Source organism: Lynx rufus, unplaced genomic scaffold, assembly GCF_022079265.1.
Source record: "Lynx rufus isolate CCGP_SWC_20201006 ecotype Redwood Valley unplaced genomic scaffold, mLynRuf1.p SCAF_1, whole genome shotgun sequence".
Lineage (NCBI taxonomy): Eukaryota > Metazoa > Chordata > Mammalia > Carnivora > Felidae > Lynx > Lynx rufus.
The window spans coordinates 8837581-8850127 of record NW_025814823.1 but is presented as its reverse complement, the minus strand read 5'-3'; the positions used below and the strand labels follow the sequence as shown (position 1 = coordinate 8850127).

At 53.5% G+C, this 12547-nt stretch overlaps 1 protein-coding gene across 3 annotated transcripts in view; it reads right to left on the bottom strand.

Annotated features, from left to right (window-relative positions):
- MTUS2 (microtubule associated scaffold protein 2) overlaps positions 1-12547 on the bottom strand; it is a 374790-nt gene that overhangs the window by 1137 nt on the left and 361106 nt on the right. For all 3 annotated transcript variants that reach the window (XM_047078256.1, XM_047078267.1, XM_047078275.1), the window contains 4 exons: positions 12103-12176; positions 8001-8099; positions 6764-6883; positions 3681-3778 (listed from right to left, as the gene is read on the bottom strand). In XM_047078256.1, the coding sequence (XP_046934212.1) occupies positions 3681-3778; positions 6764-6883; positions 8001-8099; positions 12103-12176 (391 nt within the window). The remainder of the gene's footprint in view (positions 1-3680; positions 3779-6763; positions 6884-8000; positions 8100-12102; positions 12177-12547) is intronic.

Genomic DNA, 12547 nt, shown 5'->3' with positions numbered 1-12547 from the left:
GAGTCTCTCCGTCGACACCCGTCGGCTCCCAGTCCCTCTGCCCGGTCAGGGGGAGGCGCTGGCTGTCCGGCGGACAGAGCAGATGCCAAGGCAGAAGAGGGTGGGAGAGGAGTGGGGGGCTGGTGTGGGTGTGCCGCCCAGGAGGCTCACAGACAGTGGTGACCGACAAGGACAGCCCAGGGACGGTGCTGTCGGCCTCGGGGCAAATCTCGGCCTCCCCGCCCCCGGCCTGGGTCTCCAGGAGAGCAACCTGCCTTCCCTTGCTGCAAACGCTCGGTGCGTCGGCCTGCCTGCTGGGCTAGGCGCCCTCGAGGACGGGGGCCACAGCCTTCTTCTCTGAGCCCCCGGCGTCCAGCCTGGGGCCCGGCCACAGCAGACGCTCCGTGAACGTCTGCTGACGAGGGACGCCTGATGAAGAATGAATGGATGCGGTCTGTGCCGTCTGCCAGGAAGTGTGAGTTGCTTGCTTTGTGGCATTAAAAACTGACGGTGCCTTTGAGGACCTGACCGGGATAAGGACCCAGGTGTTTTGCAGCTGGCTGGACTGAGCCTGGGAAGTCACCTCGCTCGCGTCAGCAGTGGGGTCTTGCCGCCCCTGCTGGAGGGGAGGTCACAGACCTGCTCCCTGCACAGTCTCCCCCGTGAGCTTCTGCGGTGGTAATGAAATGCCAGCACCAGGAGCTCAGCTGTGGACGCTGTGTGTGCGTGCGTGCGTGTGTGTGTTTCGTGTGTTCTTTTATTTTATTTTATTGTTTAATGTTTTTATTTTTGAGACAGAGAGAGAGCGTGAGCAGGGGAGGGGCAGAGAGAGTGGGAGACACAGGATCCGAAGCAGGCTCCAGGCTCTGAGCCATCAGCACAGAGCCCGATGCCGGGCTCGAACCCACGGAGGGCAAGATCATGACCTGAGCCGAAGTCGGACGCTCAACTGACTGAGCCACCCGGGCGCCCCAATGTTTCAGTGCGTACTGACTGTTCTGTCCACCAGCCAGACACTCCCCTGTCCCCCTCCCTCTCCTTGGGCCTCCCTGTTCCCCAGGACACGCCAGTATTGAAATTAGACCAGAGAATGACCCTACAATGGCCTCCAAGTGTTCAAGCGAAAGGGAGAGTAACACATTTCTCACTTGAAGTCAAAAGGGTAGCGAGGAAGGCACGTTGAAAGCCTCGACGGGCTGAGAGCTGGGGCCTCTTGCGTCAAATGGGCAGCCAAGTTGTGAGTGCAAAGGGAAGGTTCTTGAAGGGACGTTAGCAGTGCCACCCCAGCGAACACACAAACGATAGGAAAGTGAAACGGCCTTCTTGCTGATGCGGAGAAAGTGTGGGTGGTCCGAATAAAAGATCAAACCGGCCGCAGCATCCCCTTAAGCCAAAGCCTACTCCAGAGCAAGGCCCTAACTCCCTTCAATTCTGTGAAAGCAGAGAGAGGTGAGAAGGCTGTAGAAGAAGAGTCTGAAGCTATGGAGGTGGGTTCATGAGGCTTATGAAGGAAGCCATCTCCATAACCTAGAAGTTCAAGGTGAAGCAGCAAGTGTTGGTGTAGAGGCTGCAGCAAGTTACCCAGAAGGTCTGGCTAAGAAAATTCAGGAAGGTGGCTACACTGCACAACAGGTTTTCAGTGTAGACAAAAGAGCCTTCTGTTGGCAGAAGATGCCATCGAGGACTTTCACAGCCAGAGAGGGGAAGTCAGTGCCTGGCTTCAAAGCTTCAAAGAACAGATGACGTGCTCGTAAGAGGCTAACGCAGCTGACGACCCAAGTTGAAGCCAGCGCTCACGGACCGTCCCGAAAATCCCGGGGCCCTTCAGGATCATGCTAAATCCGCTCTGTGCTTTATAAATGGAACAGCAAAGCCTGGATGACAGCACATCTGTTTACAACACGGTTTACTGAATATTTGGAGCCCACTATTGAGATCTGCCCCTCAGAAAAATGATTCCTTTCAAAATATTACTGCTCGTTGACGATGCGCTCGGTCACCCAAGAGCTCTGATGGAGATGTCGAACAAGATTAATGTTTCCGTGCCTGCTCCCACAACGTCCATTCTGCAGCCCATGGATCAAGAAGGAATTTTGACTTTCCAGTCTTATTCTTGAAGAAATGCGTTTGGTAAGGCTCTAGCTGCCATAGGGAGTGATTCCTCTGACAGATCTGGGCAAAATCGGTTGAAAACCTTCTGGAAAGGATTCACCATTCTAGGTGTCATTAAGAACATTCACGAGTCGTGGGAAGGGGTCAAAATGTCAACATTTGCAGGCGTCTGGAAGAAGTTGATTCCCACCCTCGGGATGACTTTGGGGGGTTCAGGACGTCCGTGGAGGCAGTCGCTGCGGATGTGGTGGAAACAGCGAGAGAACCAGAACTAGAAGCGGGGCCTGAACGCGGACGGCGTTGCCGCGATCTCGTGACAGGACGTGATCGGGTGAGGACTGCTTCTCGAGGCTGAGCAAGAATCGTGGTTTCTCGAGATGGACTCTGCCTCTGCTGAAGATGATGTGAAGCTTGTTGAAGCGACAAGGGATTCGGAATATTACACAAACTTAGTAGATAAAGCAGCAGCAGGATTTGAGAGGACTAACTCCAGTTCTGAAAGAAGATCTACTGTAGGTGAAATGCTATCAAACAGCATCACAGGCTACAGAGCAGTCGTTCGTGAAAGGAAGAGTCCATCAAGGAGGCAAAATTCACTGTCGTCTTAAGAAACTGCCACGGCCACCCCAGCCTCCAGGAAGCCCACCCTGATCGGTCAGCAGCTATCAACATTGAGGCAAGACCCTCCACCAGCAAAAAGATTCTGACTCACTGAAACTTTAGATGATGGTTTGCATTTTTTGGCAATAAAGTATTTTTAAGGTAAGGCATGTCCGTTGGGTTTTTAGACACAATGGTATTTCACACTTAACAGATTACAGGAGAGTGTAAACTTCCCTTTTATACGGACTGGGAAACCACTCATTTGGGGAAAATTCATTTGGCTGCTTCCCTGCGACACTTGCTGTCTTGGGGTGGTCTGGAACTGAAACTACAGTATCTCCGAGGTATGCCTATAACCTCCCGCGGGCCGACCGAGCCCCAACCCTGCTTTACTCCACATCCTTCCTTGAGAGTTGGAGCACCTCCGAGCAGGGGACTGAGAGGGGAACGCTATTACCCAGAATAGCTAGCCGCATTTGGCTACACGGCTTCCCTCTGGCTTCTGCACCCCCCGCTGTCCGCTGGCCGGGCCGGCCCAGGAGAACGGCTCAGCGGCCGAGGGCCCCCCACGGGTCTGCCCAGCTCGGCTGACGCAGCTCAGGGGCTGCTTAGGTGGTTCTTCTCTTTTGCCTGGGGACGCTCAGCTGGCAGGTCTCCCCAAAACGCCCAGAAAGGAACCTTCCACCTCCCAGCTGCGTTGGAGACCCCTGCCACGCATCTCTGCCGATTTCGCTCGTTTCCCCCAAGGTGGGGACAACCGAGATGCAGACCCAGGGCACGGGCCGGGTGGCATACGTGGTGGTGTGTTTTGTCCTTCTCTTCATACGAGAAAGGCCGAGAGCCTGCGTGGGGAAGGCCTCACGGCTCGGAGGAGTGAGGCAAATTGGATGCTGGGACAAAAACAGAGCCCTCAAAGAAGTGCTACGGCAAAGCCACTTTGTAGGTGACACATGCTTTAGGAAGCTCACACACCCGGGCCCCCCTACCTTGTGACAACGGTGTTCTGGTCGATCCTTGCTTTGAGGTCTTCGTTCTGCTGCTGGAGAACCTGGATCTTTTCTTCTAGAATAATGTTCTTTTCCGCCTATAAAAGATACAGTGTTAAGAGGTGCTCAGCAAGGCTTCTGGGCTTTGGTTGTCAAGAACAGTGCTTGGCAGACTGCAGTTTGCGATGCCTTAGTGATTACAGAATCAAGTTAGAGGGATGTGAGCAGCCTGTGTCTTTTATTTTTTTTATTTTATTTTTTTTAACGTTTATTTATTTTTGGGACAGAGAGAGACAGAGCATGAACGGGGGAGGGGCAGAGAGAGAGGGAGACACAGAATCGGAAACAGGCTCCAGGCTCCGAGCCATCAGCCCAGAGCCCGACGCGGGGCTCGAACTCCCGGACCGCGAGATCGTGACCTGGCTGAAGTCGGACGCTTAACCGACTGCGCCACCCAGGCGCCCCAACCTGTGTCTTTTAAACAGAACAGGACAGAAAATACCAGAGTGCAAACCATACGTAGTAATAAAACTATTATTGTTACACTATTTTAGATATAAACATTTTTTTACCTCTACTGTGCACGTGTGTGCGCACATCAGGTTCCCGTGTAGAATACGTTTCTCGTGGGGAGTGTCCCTGTTGTCAGAGGGGAGCTGCTAACACCGCTGGGACCTAGGGTGGCTGACGGGTCCCCGGGTTCTTCCTGATGGGTCAACTGCACTACGTCACAATCCCTGGCCCGTCGTGTTTGCACAATATGACATTCTGAATTAAGGGAGGGGTGGGAATACAAATAGCACGGACGCATTTTTTCCTTCTGAGGGTATGGGCAGCCAGGAACCCAAAGCCCGAGACTGGCTCAGTACACTATCAGAAACTAATGCCATCGATGGTAAGTATCACCCTGCAACTTACGCCTTTTTCTCTGTCCGTGTGTCCCCCCAGGGCCCTGCTGAAGTACAGGTCCATTCTAAGATAAATTCAGAAGTAAATTTTGTTTTGAAAAGAAAATGACAAATTCACCGCTGGGGAGTTGATCTCGGAAGAGAACTGTCACCCTCCCACGAACAGGGCTGGGAGTCAGGGCCAAAGGTCCGGGCTCTGTCGTAGCTCTTTAGTCAGGCCCTTGCCTTCAGCCTGCATCTGTGCTCCCAAGGAATGGGAAGTGACTAAATTGGTCTTTTTTTTTTTTTTTTTTTTTTAATGCCGAAAGGTTTCTGCAAGGAGAAGTCACGCATGCTGGCAGAATGCCTGGCACATGGCTAAGAACAGCCAAATAAACCCCGAGGCTGGTGGGTGACCAGACAACTGAATGCGGATGGCCCAGCCTGGGGGCGGAGGGTCGTGGGTCTTCGCGTGAGCCGGGCTGCAAGGCACGGCTCGGAAGGGCAGGGCTCTGACATTGCTGGGAAGCTCCACGTGGTCACCATCACCCAGGATGCTGGCTATGGACAGTCACACCCCAGTCTGCCCCCATCCTACGCCATACAGTGAGAGACACCTCACAAAGCAGAGGTGCTAGAAAGAGAGGACACGATGGCCGAATACGGCACGTGGTCCTAGATCAGCCCCTGGTGTGGGAAAAGCGGCGGCAAGGGATATCTCAGAGACAAACAGGGACAAACGTTCAAAGGTAAGATGAGATGATCCATCCCCGAGATGGCAAGTTAAAGGTCTGCTCGCTGGAAGAGAGCAGGATACTACCATCTGCACGTGGGGGGGGGGGGCACACCGTACAGAGCAAAAACTCTGGAAAGCGTTAGCCGTGGTTGGAAAGATATCTTAATCTCCTTATTTGCGTCTATCTTATAATTTTTTTATAATGCCCGTATTTTCTTTCTACAGCATCAAAGTTAATTTTGAATATAGCAGTCAAAAAGGAAGAACAGCGATCTGAGACCCCCGAGGCCAACCTCCACCTCAAGACGGTGTCTCCTTGGAAGCAGGCTGCTCTGCTTAGTGACTCTGACGACTGTCTCCAGCTCCAGCCCTTGTATGACCCTTGTGCCTGCAGGGGAGGGGAGTGAGCTCTGGGGCGCTCTGTTTCTCCAGCGGGCCCCTTTGCCAGTTCCATGGCAACCGGGCTGAAGGGGGAGGCAGAGGGCCGCGAGGGCAGGGACGGGAGCCCTGGGGCCAGGGCTCCCGCCCGGGCGGGCCACTTGCGGGCTCTGGGTGAGATACACCCCCTTCCTATACGTCTGCATATACGTCTGTGAAGTGAGGCTCCTGACAACACCCGCTCCAGTGGATCGCTCCAGTCGGTGGAAGAACCAACATATGGAAAGTGCTCTGCTCAGTCTGGCCACCCATCCCCCCCAGGGAGGAGGGAGGAAGCATCACTCCCCCAGGGCAGGAAGGCCGGATGGGGGGCTGGAGACAGGCCATCAGGAGGGCTCCCAGTTGCACAGAATGAAGCCACTTCAGTTCCCTTATTAGAACTCCTGGCGGGGCGCCTGGGTGGCGCAGTCGGTTAAGCATCCGACTTCAGCCAGGTCACGATCTCACGGTCCGTGAGTTCGAGCCCCGCGTCAGGCTCTGGGCTGATGGCTCAGAGCCTGGAGCCTGTTTCCGATTCTGTGTCTCCCTCTCTCTGCCCCTCCCCCGTTCATGCTCTGTCTCTCTCTGTCCCAAAAATAAATAAACGTTGAGAACTCCTGGCTTCCCAGGGGCGCCTGGGTGGCTCGGACGGTTGAGCGTCCGACTTCGGCTCAGGGTATATGATCTCGCGGTTTGTGAGTTTGAGCCCCAAGTCGGGCTCACCGCTCTCAGCACAGAGCCTGCTTTGGATTCTCTGTTCCCCTCTCTCTCTGCCCCTGCCCACCCCCTCAAAAAAAAAATACATATTTACATATACATACGTGCATACACACACACACACACACACACACACACACACACACATTAAATAAAAGAAACTCCTGGCTTCCTAAGGAAGGCCTGGAGACCAACCGTGGCATTTCTGCTCAGGTGTAAGCAATGGACAGGGAAGGGCCCACCGTCTGCAGGCTGTGAATCCATGATGCCAGTAAGGCATACCATTCAGGTGACTGGAGCTCTCCCAAGGACGCAGGCCGACTCACCAGTTTTTCTAGCTCAATGATCTTCTTTTCCTGCTGGTGTATTTGCTGATTCTTCATCTCTAACACCTGCTTCAAACTCTTCATGTCTTCTTCCAAGTGCTGATAGGGAGCCAGTGCAATCTACAACGGCAGAGAGCGAGAGCCGGTCACCAGCGGTCCCAGCACAGCCCAGTATGCACCGGTGCCGTGAATCCGGTTAAATCTGGCCTTCCATAACAAGCTTCCCAGGAGGCCCCGGAGTGTCAGTGTGGGCGCATTCACGGCCTTTCCTGATACAGACGCCCGCTGCTCTCCCCCTGGAAATGCCACGAGAGACCCAGCTCCCTGGGGAATGAGAGAGGTTAGGCCATCATCCACTGACCAGCCCGGAGGCTGGGGTGGCTGGAGGCTGCCAGCCCATCCCCCAAAGGGAGCTCATGGAGGAAAAAGAGCAAACTCGACATTGGCTTTTAACATTGGCCCAGACCACTTCATTCAGCAGACAGGCCAGGAGTCACAGGTCTCCCCTGTGTCCACGGGGAGTTGGAGGTGTGTGTGAGGGAGGGATTCTTGCATAGGAAGTGAGCAAAGTGGTTCTGAAAGCAGAAAAGGCGTTTCAGAAAAACAAACGCTAGAGAAAGGTTGCCAAGATGCAATAACTCAACAACAAAATACAGGACATTGACTTAAGGTTGAATTCCAGATACACCGCCTTTTTTTTTTTTTTAAAGTGTCAGTATCACATGGGATGTATTTATGCTAAAAAAAAATTCACTTATTTATAATTCACATTAAACTGGCGTCATGTATGTTATCTGGCGACCCTCCATCAGAGGGAAGGAGTTTTGCCAGCTTTCCTGGAAAAAACTCCCCTCAAGTTACCAACGCAGCCATCGGGGGTACCTCCTGTGCGGGCCTAAACTACAGCTGGGGGAGAATGAGTGGAGGGGTGGGTCCCAGCCGGGGGGCGGGGGGGGGGGGAGAGCTCCCAGGCGGGGTGGAGCCCAGCTCAGGGACGGTGGCTGGGGAGTGGAATCTGGCAAAAATAACATGTCAACGGAGAACCCCACAGCCGTCCCCTGTGTCAGGAGAGAGGCGTTGACGGGGACGTGTCCTGGCCAGCTGTCGCTCCGGCAGTGGATCGACACAGAGGTCCTGTCACCGGGGAAGACTGCAGAGGTGACTCCTGGGGGGGGGGGCGCGCCCTGTGGGAGCCACAAGGCCGGGTCGGCGGGGGGACGGGGGAGGGTATGACTACCTCCAGCTGCTCTTCGGTGTTCTTCCTCAGGGCCTCCTCAAAGCGTCTGGCCCGGTCCCGCAGAGACTGGCTCTGGAAGGTCAGCATGTGTACCTGGTCCTGCAAGGCACGACAAGAAGGCCAGCTTGGTCCGCGGGCACTGTGGCCTGGGGAAGCATGAGGCAACGGCCACCCTGCCGGGCCGCAAGGTGGAGGCCACTTGGATTGCCTGTCCCACGTGGTAAGAGGGGGTCACGTGGCACCCATGCTGCACATGAAGGGTCCCGACCCCGGGGGAGAACTTGGGGGCCGGCAGCCTGACTCCGAGCACCTCCCAAGATGAGAACGCTGCCCCTTGTCCCCAAATAAGGAGCCTGTTGGCGGGAGGCATTTCGTGGGCTAATATCTGAATTCATTCTTGAACTATTATTAATTATTACTTAATATCTGATTCAATGATCTGATTTAGTATCACAGAGGCAAACTACCACCAGAGGGAGGCATCTAGTCCCTGACTTTAGGAAGAACAAGACACCTACCTCAACGGAGAGCTGCCCTCGTTTCTACACCATTGAACCATCCTTGACCTTCCCCGTCTGCCTGAGACCCCTCCTCCCACCACCAAACGCACTAATTTCGGGGTCAAGGCTCGAGTCCCGCCAATTCCACCCGCGTGATGTTCCTGGGGTCCGCAAGCTCTCCTGGTCCCTCTCCCTGAAGTTCAGCCACGCGCTTGGCCCTTTCCTGCACCTGGCGTCTGGGGTAGGACCCTTCTGCCCTCAAGGTGGAGTCAGGGGGAGCCTTCGAAAGCGCAAACCCGACCCCGTCACCCCCTCCGTGTAAAACCCCACTGGCATCAAGATGAAGCACGGACTTTACACAGTGTCCGTGCATCTTCCGAACGGCCTTTCTTGTCTCCCGGCTCGCTCAGATCTCCCTGCCCCCTCCAGCCCCGCCTTTCGTTCCAGCTCTCCCACCAGCGGTGCCTCCACTGGCCAGCCCCCTCTCCTGCTCTGCTCGCTTCTGGCCTCCTCCCCTTGGCCTTCCCGGGCCTCAGGGCCGGACTGCATGTCCCTGGCGTGGGCTGCTGTGTGGGCGGAGTCTTTTCCCCTGTGGAGAGCCTCTCCCTGGCTGGACCCAGGCTCCCGGCCCCCGGCTGTCAGGGCAGATGCGACTACACTCAACCTCGCTTGCAACCCCAGCCTGAGCACGGCAGGCGAGCAAAGGGTGCAGGGCAGTGGGCTTTCTCGCGGTGCCCCAGCGCAGCCAGCGACGGGGCCTCGTCCACGCAGCGTGTCTCAAGATACTCTGCCCAGTGACGCCACTTCTGTAACATTAAAACACAGGGACTAGGGTCTCCCCAGGAACTCTGCCAGCATGAGAAGTGACCTCACCCCACTGATACGAAGAGCTAGGTATTGTGAATGATATAATTCCACATGACAATACCGTGACGTATGAAACGCTGGCTTGACTGCTTTCTTCATTTCGCCAGAGGAACCTGTTTTACAAACTATCTTTGGCGGCTTCCTTTTCCTCTTTTTTTGTTTTTGTTTTTTTTTTTTTTTTTGGTTTCCAGTTATTTCCCATTTCATTTTTAAGGCATAAAAGCCCCCACAGTGCCATTAAATGCAAATGCTGGTACATTCGAGCAACATAGTTATCAGTGGGAGTCTGTACCCACAGGAGCTGGTGAGTGGAGATCACAGCCCCGGGCAAACCCGGCTGGGCCCTGGCACACAGCCATTGGGCAGCCCGGTCACCTTCTAGAACCTGACTCTAAAAACGTACCGCTACGTGGCTCCTATCCCAAACCTGTCCGCGGTGTCAGAGGAAGCATTTCTTTCAAGTCTCTCCCCCTCCGTTAAAAAAACAAAACCGTGAAAAGACGCATCAGGCAAACGCCACCTAGGATAGATCTAAAATGTCAAACTGTGTATTTTCTGCCTTCTTCACCATTACTCAAAACGGACCGCCAGGCACACAACGGTGCCACAGCAATCAGACAGAACGGACTATCTTTCAACTTGGGTTCGCTCCTTTTTGTCCAGCTAAGAGGCAGAAAGGCCCAGCTGGTGACCTGGCCCAGCACGGGCCACTCAGGAGTTAACCAATGGCATGATAATAATAACAGTAAATGCAGCAATGCTTTAAACTATTATAATAGCAATAGCCACTATTGTTTTTGTTTTTTATTTTTTTTAACGCTTATTTATTTTTGAGAGACAGAGCACGAGAAGGAGAGGGAGACACAGAATCCGAAGCAGGCTCCAGGCTCCGAGCTGTCGGCACAGAGACCGACGCGGGGCTCGAACTCACAAATTGTGAGATCGTGACCTGAGCCGAAGTCAGACACTCAACTGACTAAGCCACCCGGGCGCCCCTAATAGCTGCTACTTTTTAGCATTTACCTTGAACCCACCTCATGTTAGACACTTTGCACACATCATTTCCCTTAATCTGCTCACACCTTGGGGGAGGTTCCGTTATCATCCCCATTTTACAGATGAGGAAAGTAAGGTTTACAGAGCTCATGTAACTGTCCACAATTTCAAAGCTAGTAAGAGGGGGTACAGTGGGGATTTAAACTGGAAGCTCCAATCTCTTGCCCCAGACCTGTTTCTCTAGCCACCAGTAGCCCAAAAAGGGGGGCTCGACAATCCCATCCTCTTTGCACCAAATAATCTCCAGCCCAAATGAAATCTGCCCATGGAGAATCACAAGTAAAATACGCACAACTCACGACGGTTTAATGTCAGCAGCAGCGTGAGGACCCACATATGAAACTAAACTCTCAATTCTTTTCGTTGTGGACTGGATGGGGTTTTTGTTACATCACAGTATGGTCCTGGTTTGTGCACCTTAGGGGGCGCGCACCCGGTGGTGTGGGATGTGGGGTACCCGAAGGCAGTTTGGGGTTCACGTGCCGAGGCAGGCGACCATCGATGGATCGATGAGTCGGGGGTCGGTTTGCAGCAGGCGGTTTCCCATTTTAACTTCTGAATAGAATGCTCAGTAGTTGCGAGACTGGCTATCTGCACCATCCTGGTTGCTATTCTTGGGGGCAGGCTCTGGTCAGTGAACAGTGCCAGGGGAAAGCGCGCCGTCAAAGAGCAAAATCCCCGCCTTTGTGTTGCGGTTTTGGTAATCACCTCCCACAATTTCCCCACGGAGCGTCCCTAATATTTAACAAATAATCTGGTTGTGATGGTTGGGAAGGGAAGCAGGGCCGCCGACCTCACCCCTGCTTCCCAGGCAGCTCTGCCTTAGGGCTGGGGGTGGCCTGGGTCTCTAGAAGGCAGGAGGGAGATGCACGTAGTCTGGGAGGCCCTTCATTCTCCCCGCAGAGGTCAGCAGGAAGCCAGGCGGCTCCCTGGCCTCGGAGACCCACATTTTCTGCAGGTTGGTGGTGGAAGGCAAAGAAGGTTCTTTTCATCTCACCCACTTGCAGGTGATTAAAGTCCCTTCGATAATTCCCGGAACATGTCCTATGACATCTATCCTTCACAACGGGATACCGTTACCCCATTCCCGCTGCCTAGAATACCGTCCTCAAGCACTCCCTTCTCCTCAGACACAGCTCAGGTCAGACCATGGCAAGTGGGGACCGTCATCTCAGAACTTCTGTGGCGCTCACTAATGGTAGTATTCACTGGGTGTAAGTATTTACCTTTTGTGTTGTCTGTCACTGTTCGGGTCACAGCTGTCTGAGTGGACAGTGACTTCCCACAGGGCAGGGCATATGTCTCATTTACTTCTACATCCCGATGCTTAGCACAGGATCCTGTACACAGTAGGTGCTAGATAAATGTCTGTGGACAGGCATAATGACACCGCCATCATCTTGAGACCAGAGTGAAGAGAATGAATACTGGGGCACCCCGGTGGCTCAGCTGGTTAAGGGTCCGACTCTGACTTCGGCTCACGTCATGATCTCACGGTTCATGAGATCTGCGCTGACAGCGTGGAGCCTGTTTGGGATTCTCTCTCTCTCTCTCTCTCTCTCTCTCTCTCTCTCTCTCTTTCTCTCTCTCTCTGTCCCTCCCCTTACTCCCTCACACTCTCTCTCTCAAAACAAATAAACTTTAAGAACAAATGCACCTTTAAGAGAATGAATATTAACCTGTAATGACAGCCGCAGCTTTTCAAAATTTTCTTCCAATTCTTTCTTTTCAAGCTCATGGGTAGACATCAGTTCTGGAGAGAAGAGGTCAAACAGTTAATGTGGTCTCTTGAAAAAGATCAAACAAGACTCCCACAGACTCAGGTAAATAAGGGACACTGGTATATAGCAGGCTGAAGCCTAAACAGACTTCTCCATTATTTTGAAACGATATGCAGTCCCATTTAGAAGACAGTGAAAGAAGGAGCAGGGGAATAGGACAAAGAAAGACAAAGAGGGAAAGAGCAAAGAAATGAGCGAGGGAAGCAAACAGCACAGTTGTGCTCGTGAACACACGTCCCCATACGTGTGTGCGCACACACGCACCATAAACGCACGTGTGCACAAAACACACACACACACGATTCCTACAACCTGCTTTACCACCACCCTGGCCAAGTTGGAT